The sequence below is a fragment of the Papio anubis genome, chromosome 10 (genome assembly GCF_008728515.1).
Source record: "Papio anubis isolate 15944 chromosome 10, Panubis1.0, whole genome shotgun sequence".
Lineage (NCBI taxonomy): Eukaryota > Metazoa > Chordata > Mammalia > Primates > Cercopithecidae > Papio > Papio anubis.
The window spans coordinates 80740557-80757662 of NC_044985.1; the positions used below are offsets into that span (position 1 = coordinate 80740557).

Below are 17106 nucleotides of genomic sequence, written 5' to 3' on the forward strand. Positions count from 1 at the left end.
CAGCTCAAGAACAGACATTGCTGATGTTTGTCTCTGCCATTTATTCATTCATTTCTGCTATAAGTCATGACTTAGAAGGCTACATTCGGAAGGTGGGATGCAGAACCTTGGCCAGTCTTTAAAAACAACTGGTTAATAAATATTACATAGAATCTATATGTCTATATATTTATCTATGTTGATATAGAAAGTTATTCAGTTTCCAGTTTTCCTCTGCTTAGTGTATGCCCCCACTGCCCTTTACCAGTTGCCCACAAAATCTTAAAAAGACAGGATGCTAGAAAACAACTCCCCTGCCCTTGAATTAAAGTGCAAACAGGATTTAACTTTAGAATAACAGAAATCTCACAAATACACAGGCCATGCAGTGATGCATTCATTATAGCTCACCTCCACCCCCAGGTTCAGGAGATGCTTGACAACATTGATCTGTCCATTGGAGGCCGCAGCATGCAGAGGGGTATAACCCTTCTTATCCTTACAGGTCACTTCTGCGCCATGGTTAATGAGCAATGCTACAACATCCAGGTGGCCTTTACAAACAAAGCAGCAGAAAACATCGTTAACCTTTATAGGACAATTTGCTGATTCATTTCACCTAAATTATCACCATTAGCTTTTATTGCCACCAGTATTTTGCTGAGTTATTTGTAAAAACTGGAAAATATTCATGGCAACTATTCAACAAATATTTATTGAGTACCTCCTATAGTCAGGCATAATGTAAATGCGGTGGGAAGAAAAAAGATGATTCATATGAGCCTTCTCTTCAAGGAGATCTAGGTGATGCCTGTTACCATGCTAATGAATAATGGTGAGGTTTTGCCAAGATATCAGTAGAGAGCCTTAAAAAATGTTGTGTTAAAATGAAAGCAATGCTTTTGAAAACAATTGCCATTCCTCACTGAAAAGTTTAACAATGACAATTCAGTTAGGAAAAACTGATAAAAGAAAAAATAATAATGAAAATGACCATAGATTACTGTTTAATCATACAAAATTACTGCTGCTTAACTGTATTTGGACCCACAAAAATGGCAATTTCATATGGCTCAACTTAAAAGTATCCTCATGAATTAGAGGCCAAACAGAAAACCCTTCTAGTTTTAGCTCCTGTTAGCATTCTTTTCTACAATATTTTACTCTGTTCCATAATTCACCATATATAGAATAAGCCTGCACAACATGGTGAAATCCTGTCTCTACTAAGAATACTCTACTAAAACCCCGTCTTTACTAAAAACTTAGTTGGGTGTGGTGGCACACGCCTGTAGTCCCAGCTGTTCAGGAGGCTGAGGCACGAGAATCGTTTGAACCTGGGAGGCGGAGGCTGCAGTGAGCCGACATAGCACCACTGCACTCCTGCCTGGGCAACAGAGCAAGACCCTGTATCAAAAAATAAATAAATAAATAAACAAACAAAAAAGCATATTTGACCTTTCTTTCAGCACTGAAGACTGTTCAGCGCTTCAGGATCACTGCTCTAAATGCGGCTGAAAATTGAAGGGTAGAAGACAAGTACTGACTCCAGGACTCCGTGTGTGTGTTGGAGTCGGGGGAGGTATTGGCTTGTTTTATTAAAATTTGACTCTTTTCTCCCCAAGACTTGTATATAGAAAATTTTTTTTCAATTATTAGTGGTGCTGTCTTAAGCTATTTGCCCTGGTTTTGCCTATTATTCCTATTTGTATCCTGATAGCACACAAAACAATGACTTGATTTCTTTAGAGTCATTTATCCAAATGCTTTAACTGTGTATACATCAGCAGAGAACAAGCTTGAAACTTCGCATTCTTTGAGTCCTATCCACACTAGCTTAGTGTGTGTTCGACCTACACAGCTGTCTCCCACAGTCACAGGCTCCAGTCCTGCAGGTGCCACCTAGTCATTTCATATGCTTCAGCCAACTCGAAAATCCATGTCAACTTTTTTTTAAAAACATGCTAACGCTTGTAAAAGTTTAAGATTCTGTTTTTTTAAGCACAGGGATTCATTCAGACCCATCTTTAGCCACATACTTTATTTCATCCCTGCCCCAACCTATTCTTTCTCCCTATAATTAATGTTAATTTTTAAAGCGATGATAAAAGGCACATATGTTTGTTACAAAGGATTCAGAAAGGCAAAAAGGTATTAAAAGAAAACCAAAATCATCCACAACCATAAATACCCAGAGACAATCAATTAAAATTTTAGCATATAATATTTTCCAGGTTTGTTATTGCACAGATTTTTAAATGAAAATGAGAATTATTTTATTTATACTGCTTTATAATATGCTTTCACTTAACATATCACAGAATCTGTGTTAATAAACACTCATGGACTCATCACTGTAGTTACTGCCAAGTGTCCCCTTGTGTGGATCTTCCAGAATTTACCAAAACAGTCTCCTGGGGATGGGTATTCAGGTTGTTCACAACTTGGTGCTGATAGAATCCTATTTTTCTAATAGCATGATGTTCTCCAATTAGAAACACAAAGGAAATATCTTAGTTCTTCATTTCCCACAAGTCTATACTTGGAATAAACTGTGAGATCTATCATTTGTCAGTGGGATTTGCCAACAAAAGTGAAAAGGAAAAACGTAGAAATGTGACCTCTCCCAAGCAGGCAGAAATGAGGGCTGCAGGCTTCAGTTTGGTTGTCAGTGGACTATCAGGATAATCCTCAGTACTTCTGGTGCCCTTCACCTATAAAATAGCCAGAGGTTTGTCTTTTCTTCCTTTCCTCTTGTTTCTTTCAAAAATATTTATAAATTTAAAAAGACCAATGGAATTTGTGTCCTTGCTTTCCTAGCCAGTGCTCTTTCTTTTTAAAACACCTTATTTTACTGCCATGACAAGTTAAAATAAGCACAATCTGTGCAGCTTTCCAATCCAGACTGAAGCACATTCAAAGAGGCCCAAGCCATGATTCATTCCTCCTCTTCTTTGTAGGATAAATAAATATCTGACAAAGCAACTGCCCGACTAGAGCACACTATGCATGCCAGTAAAATGTACCTAATCTTCATTCAATTGCAACCCAAACTTGAAAAGAAGTCAGAATGGAGAAAACCTACATGGTCAACAAGAGACCCGTGGCTTATTTAGTTAAGGTTATCTGTACTTTGCTTTCCATGCATGGAATCCTTACCCATGTATGCTGCCCAGTGCAGAGCACGCCGGTCCTTCTTGTCAAATGCATTGATATTTGCCCCTTTGGCCAAGAGTAAATTGACCATCTGAAAGATAACCAACAAGGAAATCAAGCATACATTCTGTAATGGTGAGGCCTCCTCACTGCCTGCAGGTGATCTGAGCCAAATTAACATGAAATCTAAGGCAGGTCAGAGATCTGGAGTTCTGACAAAGTAGAAATATGATGTCAGAGCAGGAACTGTGTCATGTGTGTCAGAGGAAAAGACTGAAGTGACAGCCTACTTTTTCAATTCATTGTGGCTCTAAAGTTGAGAATGATATAGATGCTGAAGGTTTGGTGTACAAATGTTTTCATCACATTCTTTAAAATCTCAGCAAGAAGATCAGTTTCCACTTGTGGCTGAAAGTGCCTGGAGGGAGCGTTCCAATTCTGAATGATAAAAATACCCACCTCCACGTGGCCGTTCAAAGCCGCATGGTGCAAGGCTGTGCGCCCCCCTCGGTCGGAGACATTGACACTGCTCAGCAGGGGAATGATCACTTCTGCACATTTGACAGCCTTGTTGGCTGCTGCCACATGAAGAGGGGTCTGCCAGTTCTTGTCCCTTGCATTGACATCAGCTGAGTGCTTAATCAAAACCTGTACTGCTTCCTACAACAAAAGCAGAGTTTGCAGAGGTCACTGACAGACGTTCAATCAATACTTAGTGCCATAAGATGCTTCACCAAACCCTGGAACTATGGAGACAAAGGCCACCTGACCTTACAGGCTGGCTCCAGACAAGCCAGGTAATATCTGATAAAGATCAAAAGAGTGGCATAGATGAAGACAGAATCACTTTACCTTTCTTTGTCAAGCCAAGAGCCCTGGTACAACTCTAAAATCAAATAAACCTTCTAAGTATATGATGATGTCCTTACAATGTAGAAGGCACTCTTAGGCCAAATGAGAACACTGCATGCGAGTGTGCATGCCAGAGTAAAATATCCATAGACAAAAAGGCCTCAGACCTTCTTGGGTCAGTTTATAAATCTTTGGTTCTCTCTGCCAACATCTTAACCCTCAGCCTCGTGTGATCAACAAGTAGTCAAGATGGAAAGTAACATCTCTGTTACCATCTCAACTTAAAGCTATGAGTTGTTTCCATCTTTTCCCAATCTTTTCCATGTTAGAATGTGTCACTTCTTTTGCCATTGTTGAGTTCCTTCACCTACATTGGACCTCCCATGTTTTTTCTTCTATTGGCCCAGTCAGCTCCCTAGCCTGTTGGTCTATGACTTTCAACTATGGTATGCAATGGAGTCATCCATGCAGCTCTTAAAAACACAGAAGCCAAGCATGGGCAACATAACAAAACCCTGTCTATTAAAAAAAAAAAAAAAAAAAAAAAACCAACAAACATATATACAGGTGCAAAAATAATTGCATTACTTTTAATGGCAAAAACCACAATTACTTTTGCACCAACCAGGAGTGGTGTTGCAGACGTCTAAGTCCTAGCTACTCAGGAGGCTGAGGTGGGAGGATCACTTGAGCTCAGCAGTTCACAGTGAGCTGTGATCACGACACTGCACTCCAGCCTGGGCAACAGAGCAAGACCCTGTCTCAAAAAAAAAAAAAAAATACAGTAGTTTAAAATGATTATGGAATTAAATTCACAGACGTATGGAATATTAGAAATGGAGAAGGCCCTAGGGTTCATCTGGGCTGACCCCTTCATTTCATAGGCAGCTTTATTTTATAGGTAAGATGACGGAAGTCCAGGGCAATGATCTGTCAGCCTGGCTGACTTACGGGCTCATGCATTTTCTAACAGGCCATTTTCTACTAGGCTTACTTGGTAAGTAGTCTCAGTCAAGCATCCTGACATAAATAGATTCAACAGTTAATTCTATTTAGTTATTTACATTTTTAAATCCTAAAGTTTTAGTCTGCTACACTGGCTTAATACATATAATAGAAATTTAATATAATATTTTGGCAAAAACAAAACTTTGATTAAAAACAGATAATTACCTTTTTAAAAACTGCATTTCTCCTTTAAAAGTTTTAAGCTTGGAAGCTCTTTAACTTGGTTTTACAAGGGAGTAATTTGATGGCTATTTAGGGAATTAATTTTTTTAAATTAAAGAAGTCTGCCTTCTCCTGTATCACATATTGGCTAAAAATTAATACCCAGGAGCTTACTCTGGCAGAAATATATATGGTAAAAAAGAAACTAATGTGGGGAGGAGGGAAGCTGAACACTTTCTGAATCAAGAAAATATTCTTTTTTTCTGTTAAAGGTTGTTTTTTTTTTTTTTTCAACTTTTAAGTTCCGGGGTACATGTGCAGAATATGCAGGTTATATAGGTAAACATGTGCCATGGTGGGTTGCTGCACAGATCAACCCATTACCTAGGTATTAAGCCCAGCATCCGTTAGCTATTCTTCCTGGTGCTCTCCCTCCCTTCTCCCCACTGACAGGCCCCATTGTGTGTCATTCCTTCTCATGTGTCCCTCTGTTCTCATCGTTCAGCTCCCACTTGTAAGTGAGGATGTGCGGTGTTTGGTTTTCTGTTCCTGTGTTAGTTTGCTTAGGATAATGGCTTCCAGCGCCATTTGTGTCCCTGGAAAGGATATGATATTGTTTCTTTTTATGGCTGCATAGTATTCCATGGTGTATATGTACCACATTTTCTTTATCCAGTCTATCACTGATGGACATGTGAGTTGATTCTACGTCTTTGCTATTGTGAATAGTGCTGCAATGAACATAAATGTGCATGTATCTTTATAATAGAATGATTTATAATTGGATTCCTGGGTCAAATGCTATTTCTGCTTCTAGATCTTTAAGAAGTCGCCACACTGTGTTCCACAATGGTTGAACTAATTTATTCCTACCAATAGTGCAAAAGCTTTCCTTTTCTCTGCAACCTCACCGGCATCTTGTTTCTTGACTTTCTAATAATCTCCATACTGACTGGTGTGAAACGGTATCTCACTGTGGTTTCGATTTGCATTTCTCTACTGATCAGTGATGTCGAGCTTTTTTTCATGTTTGTTGGCTACATGAATGTCTTCTTTTGAGAAGTGTCTGTTCACGTACTTTGCCCACTTTTTAATGGGGTTGTTTATTTCTTGGTAAATTTGTTAAAGTTCCTTTTAGACTCTGGATATTAGACCTTTGTCAGATAGACAGACTGCAAAAATTTTCCCCCATTCTGTAGGTTGCCTGTTCACTTTGATGACAGTTTCTTTTGCTGTTCAGAAGCTCTTTAGTTTAATTAGATCTCATTTGTCAATTTTTGCTTTTGTTGCAATTGCTTTTGGTGTTTTCATCATGAAATCTTTGCCCATGCCTTTGTCCTGAATGGTACTGCCTAGATTTTATTCTAGAGTTTTTATAGCTTTGAGTTTTACATTTAAGTCTTTACTCCAGCAAGAAAAGCTTCTTTAACAGTGCTTCTCAAACTATCTGTGGTAAAGAACCAGTTTTTTAAAAAGTTATTTCAAATCTATCACTTTTGAGCCAATACTTTTATAAAATACAATTTAAAAATCAGTAGAATAATAAAATGAAATAAAAACAAGATAAAAACTATAAATGTAATTATTTTATTGTTAAAGTTAATGGGCATGAAATTATCAAATTGCTCTAAAAGTTTCTGACCACCTATTCTTTTCACAACAGATAAGATAAAAGCTCACAGGCCAGCCCCAGTGTGCAGGCACACTGTGAATCATCATGCTCCTTCAAAGCCTGTGTTTGTTTGTTTGTTTGTTTGTTTTGAGACAGAGTCTCGCTTTTTCGCCCAGGCTGGAGTACAGTGGTGCCAACCTAGCTCACTGTGACTTCTGCCTCCCAGGTGCAAGCGATTCTCCTGCCTCAGCCTCCTGAGTAACTGGGTTATAGGCATGTGCCACCACATCCAGCTAATTTTTTTGTATTTTTAGTAGAGATAAGGTTTCACCATGTTGGCTAGGCTGGTCTTGAACTCCTGACCTCAAGTGATCCACCTGCCTCAGCCTCCCAAAGTGCTAGGGTTACAGGCGTGAGCCACCGCGCCTGGCCCTTTCTTTCCTTCTTAATGAACAAACACCTGTGAAGATTCTGGTATTTCCCCCAAATGGAGGCATCAGCCCAGTTAACGTTCTGTTTTAGGACTGTAGGCCTTGTTGGATGACATCCTGTAGCAGGCCATCCTATACAAGATGCAGAAATAATAGAAAGGAGGGGCTGTCATGGGATGTCATATGGGAGGTAACTGGACATGACATTTGCAGTCAGTCAATTTCTACTTTTTACGACTCTTTTTATTTAACAAAAGGCCACTTCAACCTTGAAATAAGAAGTAGAAACATACACTGTGGCACATGGAAAAGATGAGAATAGGAGGCATGTGTCTTAGAAACTATCATCCTTAATATTTGTTTCTTTACTCTCAAATGTGCATTGCATTTCAGTGGTCATAAATTACTCATGGAAAAGTAACTGTTTATGACTACACATAGTCCCTGCAGCCATAAGCAATGTCAAGTTTTATAAATTACAAGTTGCTTTAGATAAGGGTCTAAATGTTATACAACTGTCTGTACTCTCCACAAAGCCTGGCAGGTGCTTTGCACATAGTATATTTTCAGTAACTTTGGGTAGAACAAATATATTGCTGTAATCATCAGCAAAGTCTGTAAGTAATAATCTGTAAGTGTTAACAGTACATTACTGTGGGCTGATGTCCCTAAGGCTGCACTTAAGTCCTGAAGGCTTTTGCTATATTACTATAATCATTTGAGGCTTTTATCTTATGTCAATTGTAGCAATTTCATATTCTGTAAGAATTGTATAAATTGATGTCCAACCAATTTGCTTAATTAATGGTATTGTTCCTCTAAACGTACCAAAATACCAAGCACCAAAAAGACTCACCCATTATTTTAACTATTACTACAGCACAATTATTCTAAGAACTAGGAGTGCAAAAGCAGTTCGCTGGAGACTTTGGGATATGAAAGAATTCTAAATGAACTATTTAAGAAGTGCTAACTTTAACCATTAGGAAAGGCAGGCACTAAAGTATGACCAGTGTTTAATCTCAGGTCTCAAAGTGTGACTTGTAGATGACATGTATCAGAATCTTCCTTTGAAAAGGCAAATTTCTGGGCCTAACCATAGGCTTCATTCAGAATCACTAGGGGTGAGGTTTTAGAACAGACAGTTTCAACAAACACCCCAGATAATTTAAATGCACTAAAGCTGGGCACCACTCGTCTACATTCTAATATATCATAAAATGCTTACTTTCTTCCTATTCCAGGTATGACCTATGTTCCATACACGAACAACTTTTTATAATCATGAAGATAATTTAAAGAAAGCAATAACATTCTACTCTTCCATATAATGTTTCCAATTCTCCTGTCTACTAGCATTAAGCCCACAATAATGATCATGTTTTTTAGAGGAAAGGGTAGAATGTAAGTTTTTTAAATTTCGACTATAAAATAAAATGCTTATCCTGCTCAGCTCTGGGAAAGATTTGTATACCAGTTGGGTCTTCTGTCTGCACAGAAGCCAAAAATAGATGTGCTTTATTGGCTAGAACAGGCTCCGTAAGGGTGCTAATGGGAACTGAAGAAAGCAGCACAGAATGGTGGTTAAGTAGGCAGCTTCTCTAGTCACACTTTCCTCCACTTTCTGGCTGTGACATCGACTTCGTTGGCTCCCTACTAACTTTCTGAGATTACATTTCCTAAATTAGTATTGCCAATAGCATCCATCTTGAAGGGTGGATCAGAGGTTAAAAGAGAATAATATACAGAAAGTCCTTAGCATACTGCCTAGCAGACAGTAAGTACTTAATAAATGCTCATAACTACAACACGTACATAGACACAATGTCCTCACTCCTACACTCTAAAGACAAGATACAACCATTGTTAACCTTTCTAACCAAAAGACAGTCTCTAGAATTGAGAAGTGAAAAGTTCAGCAGGTCTCCTCTGATACTCCTCTCAACTAGTTATAGCAGAAAGGGCACCTGGGACGGGCCAGCCACGTCTGCACATAGGCCACAGCAGCCTGCATATCTGGTTATCTCCCCAAATACTGTATACTAAAACTAAAAGCCACACTTTGTACACCCTTTAGGCCCCCTGTAGCACACTTAACAATGCCTTCCACCAAGTGTGCTTCCATAAATGTGTGTTAGACTTTCTGGGTTTGTGTACATTTCATTCCTTTCCCCTTGGGGAAAGTTGCTCTTTTCCAAGAAACAAAAGCAAGAATAAGCTGAACACAGGAAATAATATGAAATAGGCTTCACAAGAACACTTCAGAATATTCCCACTGGCAGCCCCAAATCTTGCTTATCTTTGTTAGCTGGCACTGTAAAAGATGTTTCTCTAATATTTTAGTAAGGGCCTCTCTTCATTTCTTCACAGCCTAGGGAGTACACAGAAAAAAAAAAAAAAAGGAGAATGAGTTCAGAGAAGCCCTTAGGGAGCCAATAAGAAGACAGTGCTGTTGGGCTCTAAGCTGTTTCCAACCTGGGAATCCCCGATGTGCCAGACGTGGGGAGCAGGTCGGGGGTAGGAAAGGGTCGTGGGATTGGGTCTAGAAGGGAACACACAAGACAGCCTGGTCAGCATCAAATAAGTCTTCAAGATTTATCTCTAGAGCTCAGTTATATTTTGGGAGATTTTCAAGGGGTGTGATTATGTCTTGATTTACTTTCTTGTCTATGGAAGACATAGTGTCAGGCTTGGATTCATGTTTAATCAATATTATGATCTGGCACCCTTATTGCTATAACATATCAGGAAATGAACTTAGCAATGCACCTTATTTTTCCAGACACAGAAATCTGAACATAAATCTTGCCTGGATGAAAAGAAGACTCCAAAATTTTGACTTACACTGATATCTGTGTTATATGCAATTGTGAAACTAGCCTTGATTTTGCAGGTTTCAGTGGCTTAGTTGGCTTTTAATGTACACATTCCCATAAACATGCTTCAACTCTGTTCGCCCTGCATGCATAAACGATTATTACCATCAGCATTCTGATATGGTGTATACCAGTTCTATCTTACCAGTTGTACACAGAAAATTATTATAGCTTAAACTGAAAACCCAGTCTTTAATGAATAACTCAAAAAAACAATTCTTTTCTAACTAGGCAAGATGCTAGAAATACAATGGCAAGCAATAGACATGGCACAAATTTCAAGGAGCTAGAAGATCTTTTTAATTCAAATAGAACAACAATTTATATGGTAGTTTTGTATTGTCCTAAGTTAGCCGAGTTGAACTTCATTTCCCAGAATTCCTTTCCCTGTAGTACTCCCTTTAGGGTTGGCCACAAGAGATATCTGATGAGTTTTGGAAGGCATAAGTGAAACTGCAGCCTGACTGGTATGTTGTTGGGCACCAAGTAGTGTTGCAGCTTGCACACGATGTCACTAACTGGCTGGATCACCATATTGGCAAGGGGTAGTGCCTGGCTTGATGCTGCTTCAGATCCTGCCACATCTCCTTCAGTTTCTCCAATTCTTGGGCCAGGTGCATGCACAACTCCTTCTGCAAGTCACCCATGTCCATGATGTTGGAGGCAGTGTTAGACGGACCTCAGTTCCAGTTTGTCCTTGTTCTCCCCCATTTTACATCCAGTTTTTCCACTGTGGAGTCTGCTGACCTACAGTGACTTCAGGGCCTCACAGAATTCAAGGTGACAGCCTTACATAGACCACAGCAGCCCTACACACTTGTGTAAGATCTAATTCCTATAATAAATATCTTACTCTATCTCTCATGGTGGTTCTGCTTCCCTGGTTGAACCCTGAACCCTGAGAGATCAGTTACCTATATTTTACAAGCAAATAGGCTTTGAGGACAGACAGTATAGAGTTTACAAACTTTTCAATGAAGAAATGGTTTTAAACACATGGCCATGTAGTATCAGTGCTTACCAATCTAAGGAATAGACATGTACCAGCTCTCAGCTGAAACCATTTATCTATCTTGATAAGTGCTAACAGTTAAACTCCAAAATACCAGTCCAAACCTTCTCTTTTCTTCCCCTCAAATCTGCTTTCTTTTCCCCAACTATTAGTTAGGAGAGGCATAAAATAATGGCAATAGAACTAAATTCCAAAGAAGAAGGAAATCTGAATTTAGGACTTCCACAGGACAGCAATGTGCTGGGAGTTAAGGTGTCTTCTCCACCGTCAGCTCTCACAATGGTTACAAAGACTCCAATTTTCTTTTCTTTTCCTTTTTTTTTTTTTTTTTTGAGATGGAGTTTCACTCTTTTTGTCCAGGCTGGAGTGCAATGGTGTGAACTCGGCTCACCACAACCTCTGCCTCCCAGGTTCAAGTGATTCTCCTGCCTCAGCCTCCCGAGTAGCTGGGATTACAGGCATGCACCACCACTCCCAGCTAATTTTGTATTTTTAGCAAAGACTAGGTTTCTCCATGTTGGTCAGGCTGGTCTTGAACTCCTGACCTCACGATCCACCCACCTTGTCCTCCCAAATAGCTGGGATTACAGGCATGAGCCACTGCGCCCAGCCTAGACTCCAATTTTCATAAGAAACTGTCCAACTTGCTGTGACAAGATACTAATCTGAAGACATCATGAGTTCATATATTACCTAATTATTTACAATTCAGGATTTGTTTGCATTTAATTCCTACCTGGCAAGGGATTCTTTGTTTCCTCCCTGCAAACCTACAGAGGCAGTTGGTTACTTGGAGAAGCAACAAATGCCTTTCTCAGATAGGAAGGTCAGTCCATCATTAGGCTGACAGGATTCAAACACACTAAAGATACTTACAGAACGCAGACTGGTTGTTGATGGAAAATGGATGTTTTGAGGATTGAAGTCTTTGAAGCTAGTTGAGCTAACAAAGGCACAGATTACTTGGGAAAGGTCACAGAGCAATGAAATCATCTTTTTTGTGTCTTTCTTTTCCATTAGATTACATACTTCCTAAGAGCAGAGACCATGGGTCTTAGTTTTCTTTGTAGCTCCATCAGCTACAAAGAAAAGGTGCCTGGCATATAGGAGGTGCATATTGAATTATTTTCCCAACTAAAAAGACCTGGTTCTTGTTAAAGAGGAAACAAATCCATATATATTTTTAAAGAGACACTTAAATTTACTAAATTTACTAAAGACCAAGTGGTCTTAAAAGGCCAGGAAATACTCCTCTATGAAGGGGCTGGTCTCATGAAGCTGGTCATACCCACTCAGTCAGCTCACTACACTCATTTTCCCAAACAAAACAGAAATAAAATGTGGGACCATGAGAAGATTCTGAATTCTCCAGGGTCTGAGCCAGGTAATTTAGGATTATTTACCTCTCTCATTCCATGCAGGATATTTGGAAAGAGAACACAGTCAACCCCTTTTAAAAACTACTAATATCACAAAGCACAGCAAGAAAAACGATGACTACTAAGCTGTCACCTACCAAGTATATTTTGAAATTTCTAGATAGTTGCCAAAGAGGAAAAGGTAACACCAACAATGGCCAAAGACACCTGCATCTTCTGTATATTCATTCTCAGCAAGACCTTTTGCTCCTAGGTGTACCTGGAGAATATCACCTTCTCCAGCAGCAGAGGAGAAGCTGCATTTGGTAAACTCAGCTATGGAGGTCAGTCATCCAGCACCAAGTACATAGAAGATTAGAACCTCTTGTATCCCTGGATGGTGGGCATCTCCTCTGACCAGGCTTCAAGGCTGACATTTACCAGGGTTCCCTGCCACCCCCACCTTCACATTGGTCTTCTCATCCTTTATACTTCCCCTGAGCTACCTGATGCATTTACCATGGTTTGGTGATCATTCTCCCTGTCCCTGAGTGCTAGACTTGTATAAATAATAATAGATAATCTATTAGTCATCTTCACCCAAATTTCCAGCATTCAACAACAAATTATTTCTTGAGTGCCTAGAATGTACAGGCTTGGGATACATCCAGGAACAAAGCCCAGATCGCTGCCCTCCTGGAACTCCCACTCCAAGGACATGTTTGCTGAACTCAGCATTCTCAAACAGAACCCACCAGCCTCCTGGCCCCTACTCCCCTGCTCTGTGCCTCTTCTGTTAACAGCATCACCATTTACCTACCAGCTTCTTTCCCACCTCACCCCTACTGGGTACTAAATCCTGCCAGGTTGACCTCTAATGAGCTCTCAAATCATGGACTCAGCTTTATGCCCTCATTCCAGCTGCTTCAGACCGCATTTGGTCTTATTGGCCCTCCTCCTTGAGACCCCTCCCCCTCAGCCCATTCACACGCTGCCACCACAAATGTTCTCTGAAACACAGATCTGAGCATATCACTCCCCTGCTATAACCATTCTCCATTGCTCAAAGGATTCCAAGCCCTCTGCCATCTGGCCCAACCTCCATTATCAGACTTACCTTCTACTACAACCTGAGTTCCAGTTATACCTCACTGAGGCCCCCATTCACTCACTTCCTTGCCTCAGCCCTCCCTCCTTCTCCTGGCCTGCTAAGTCCTTACTCATTCTTTAAGGACCAGCCTAACTGACATCTCTTCTTGGAAGATTTCCTCTATTCAAGCAGGCAGTTAGTTGCTTTCTCCTGCAAGTCAATGATGATATTATACTGATCTGCTTTCTGCTTTGCCTCCTCCCCAGGCTGAGAATTCACTGAAATTCAGGATCATGCTGTCCGTGTTGAACTACCCCAGACACTCCCCAGCCCCACTCAGCACTATGTCTGGCATGCAGGAGATGCTCAAACAAACAGCTGTTCATTTTGGGTAACCCTCTTACATTAGAGGTACAAGCCTTTTGCTTACCAGTAAGGATTCTTAATTCACTAGCAAGAATTTTTCTAGGCACAGTAGGTATTAGATTAAATTTGGTAATCACTCACTTCGCTTCTGGAAGCAACAGCCCGGTGCAGTGGAGTCAGCCACATGTTGTCCTTGGCATTTACACGAGCTCCTGGAACCAAATAGCACAAGTTAGAGGCATAATGGAGTCAAGGGAAGCCCTGCTGACGTTAAGTCAAATGCTGTATCTTGCTCACATTTGCCTGACATAACCACCACCTCTTCTTTTCTTTGTATTAGTCATGTTCTGACAAGATTTGATCAAGGCTGAGGGGACCAGCAGAAATCTGCTTTATCTAAAAATCTGGGACTAGCCAGATATGTTGGTAAAAAAGAAGCCAGCTTCCATGAGGCTTTTGGATAGATATGATATCAGGCCTATAAATTGCTCACTACTTTCTCAAACTATGGGGTAGGCAGACAGGCTCAAGCATGAGCCAAAACCAGCTCACAAAACCAGAATTATGAGTGCCCATGCTCAGCTCTATGAAGTCATGCCATCACCATGGAACAGAAGCTCCCTGCAAATGAATTCACAGGAAGCAGAGTTCACCCACCTTCCATGACACCCTTGCCATTCTCCATGAGCACCAGCCCACCAAGTCTATGTCTGAACAGCAAAGACATCTGATATAAGCTTCCTTTTAGGGGGTTCAGGGTGTTGACTAGTCTTCTGGTCAGACTTGGGATGTTTTATAAAAGGGCTACAAAAAGGGAGGAAGAGAAAATATGTATGACATCTTTGAAGAAGCAATAAGTCAATTCTAGCCTTAGGATGATGAGGAAGGAAGCTCCTGAGGACAGAGAATGGAGAAACAAATCAAAGAAACTAGAAAGTAAGGCAGAGAAAAGGAAACACAGAGGTGGCCCCTCAGGACAAGGGCTGAGAAAGTAAGTCAAGGGGAAGCAGAAGCTGACTAATCTCCAAGAGGCTAAGGCCAGCTGATAGCTGGAAAATAGAAACTTTTTTAAAAGGCAGTGGACTTTCATGCATAAACGTGAGTTACAAGTTTAGTTTAAGGCACTGGCTAAAAGTAAATAAAAATCAAAGAACTTATACTATTCTTTTCTTTAACTGAAGAAGAACAAATGCCATCAACAGCATTAATCGTAGAAAACAAGAACATAATCCCTAAAAGACAGCTAGAATGCCTCCCCTCCAACCTCCATTTTGATGTCACTGGTTTCAGATGGGGTCAGGTACAAGGGTTATCACACTATGCTGTCAAGGTTGAGAGCCACTGATGAATTGTTGCTTAATTTATCCAGGTTAAAATTATTTAAATCCTAATTCCACTAACACCAGCTTGCCTGAAGGAGTTCAAACTCCTTACGTCAGTAAGGCCCACAGTAAAATCAGTTTGGGTGTGCAAAAATCAATAGGCATCTCTGGCCTCAGTAACAGGAAGCTGTGGGCTAAATGCTCTGGCATGAAATGAATGCGGTTTTGGAAGGACAGTGGGATTCATGGTCGGAGATGTAGATTAAGTTCTGATTTCAGCACCTGCTGGCCCAATGACCAAGAGTCACTAATCTGCACAATGAGGCTAACAACAACAGTATTAACACTTCTCTACCCATTTCACCAGGTGCTAAGGAGAATTAAGTGAATAGGAAAGTGCTTCGTAAATTGCAAGGCACTAGAAAAACATCAGCTGTTCTTATTTCCAAATCACCTCTAATGTCTCATTCACCTCTAAATCTATGATTCAGATTTTCAAAGGAAGTGAAAGGCATGATCCCTGCCCTACAAAGGAAGAAGTCAAATAGGAAATTTAAGAACACAACCATCACCTAAAGACTGTACAAATACATGTCTTTTTAAGACATGTATTTTTAAGAGCAAGAGAACTCAAGTGCTAGAGAATGCTAGGGAGAAGAAAATCCAGATGTGATTAAGAACAGCAAAATTGGTTAATTTTAAAACAAAATTACCACTACCAAAACCAAAGTTTAGATTTCTTCTTCTAAATATTAGTTTCAACACAGTGTCAGGTGATAGTCACAAAGTCTACCTTTCTGGTTTAGAAACACAGCATTTAACCCTTCAGATCTTCCAACACTCTGGATTCCAACCTTTTAAAATTACCTGCCTTTTGGTCAGGACTTTTCTTGCATCATAAATAAATATATTTATGACCACATTGTGTGGTAGATTTGACCACACTGTGTTTCTGTCTAGTAAGCTGAGTGCACATTTATTTCTTATTTTGGGGCTGTTTCTTTGGCACCCATGTCACAAACATCACTCAGACCTTATGCGTCCTAGAGAGCTGGAATTATTTTTATTATGGTCTTTGGCAGAGTAAATTTTGTGCTTTAAAGTTTTTGTAAATTCAAAAAATGATTGCAAGAAGAAACCCAAATGTGAAGACACATATGGAAAGGTACTTCTCAAAATTCGTTAGGGAGAAGCAAATGAAAGCAGCATTAGCATACCATTTCACATCCATTAAATTGGTAAAAATAATAAAGTGCGACAAGGCCAAGGTTTAGCAAGGGTATGGAGCAACAGGAAAACTTAACATACAGTTGGGAAGAGTATGAATTGGTACAACCTCCTCTGGGACACAATGTGGCATTACCTAGTAAAGCTGATGACATGCATGCCCAACCACCTAGAAATTCCACCCCAATCATATACCCTAGAGAAACTCTCATACATGTACATGAATGTTCACTGCAACATGTTGATGACAACAAGAAATTGGAATCCTAAATGTCAATTAAGAGGAAAATGGATAAAGACGTTGTGGTACATCTGTACAATGGAATTCTACACTGTCATGGAAAGGAGCAGACTGACGTTCTATATATGTAAACAGATGTACTTTTAAAATCATAACACCGAATGAACAAATCAAGCTGCAGAATTATACCTATGGCATAACACCAGTTGTATGTCTATATGTTGTTTATGGATGCATAGACACAAAAGTTTAAAATATGGCTAAGGAGTATAAATACTAATTCTGGATAGTGGTTGCGTCTAGGGAAAGAAGCATGTGAAAAGAATGAAGTAAGAGTACCCATACAGCTGCAACTGTGTTTTCAATGTTTTATTTCCTTAAATATATATATAATATATATATACACATAAATAT

At 39.8% G+C, this 17106-nt stretch overlaps 1 protein-coding gene across 12 annotated transcripts in view; it reads right to left on the bottom strand.

Annotated features, from left to right (window-relative positions):
* Positions 1-17106, bottom strand: part of ANKRD44 (ankyrin repeat domain 44) — a 345963-nt gene that overhangs the window by 158246 nt on the left and 170611 nt on the right. For 11 of the 12 annotated variants that reach the window (XR_004176609.1, XR_004176608.1, XR_004176610.1 and 8 more), the window contains exons 4-7: positions 14044-14114; positions 3595-3795; positions 3139-3226; positions 391-533 (exon numbers count right to left, since the gene is read on the bottom strand). Coding sequence is in view for 9 of the 12 variants with exons in the window: in XM_031651434.1 (XP_031507294.1) it covers positions 391-533; positions 3139-3226; positions 3595-3795; positions 14044-14114 (503 nt within the window). In the remaining 3 variants the exon portion in view is untranslated. Of the gene's footprint in view, positions 1-390; positions 534-3138; positions 3227-3594; positions 3796-14043; positions 14115-14559; positions 17084-17106 lie in introns of those variants that run through there. The other variant, XM_031651436.1, reaches the window with a different exon arrangement.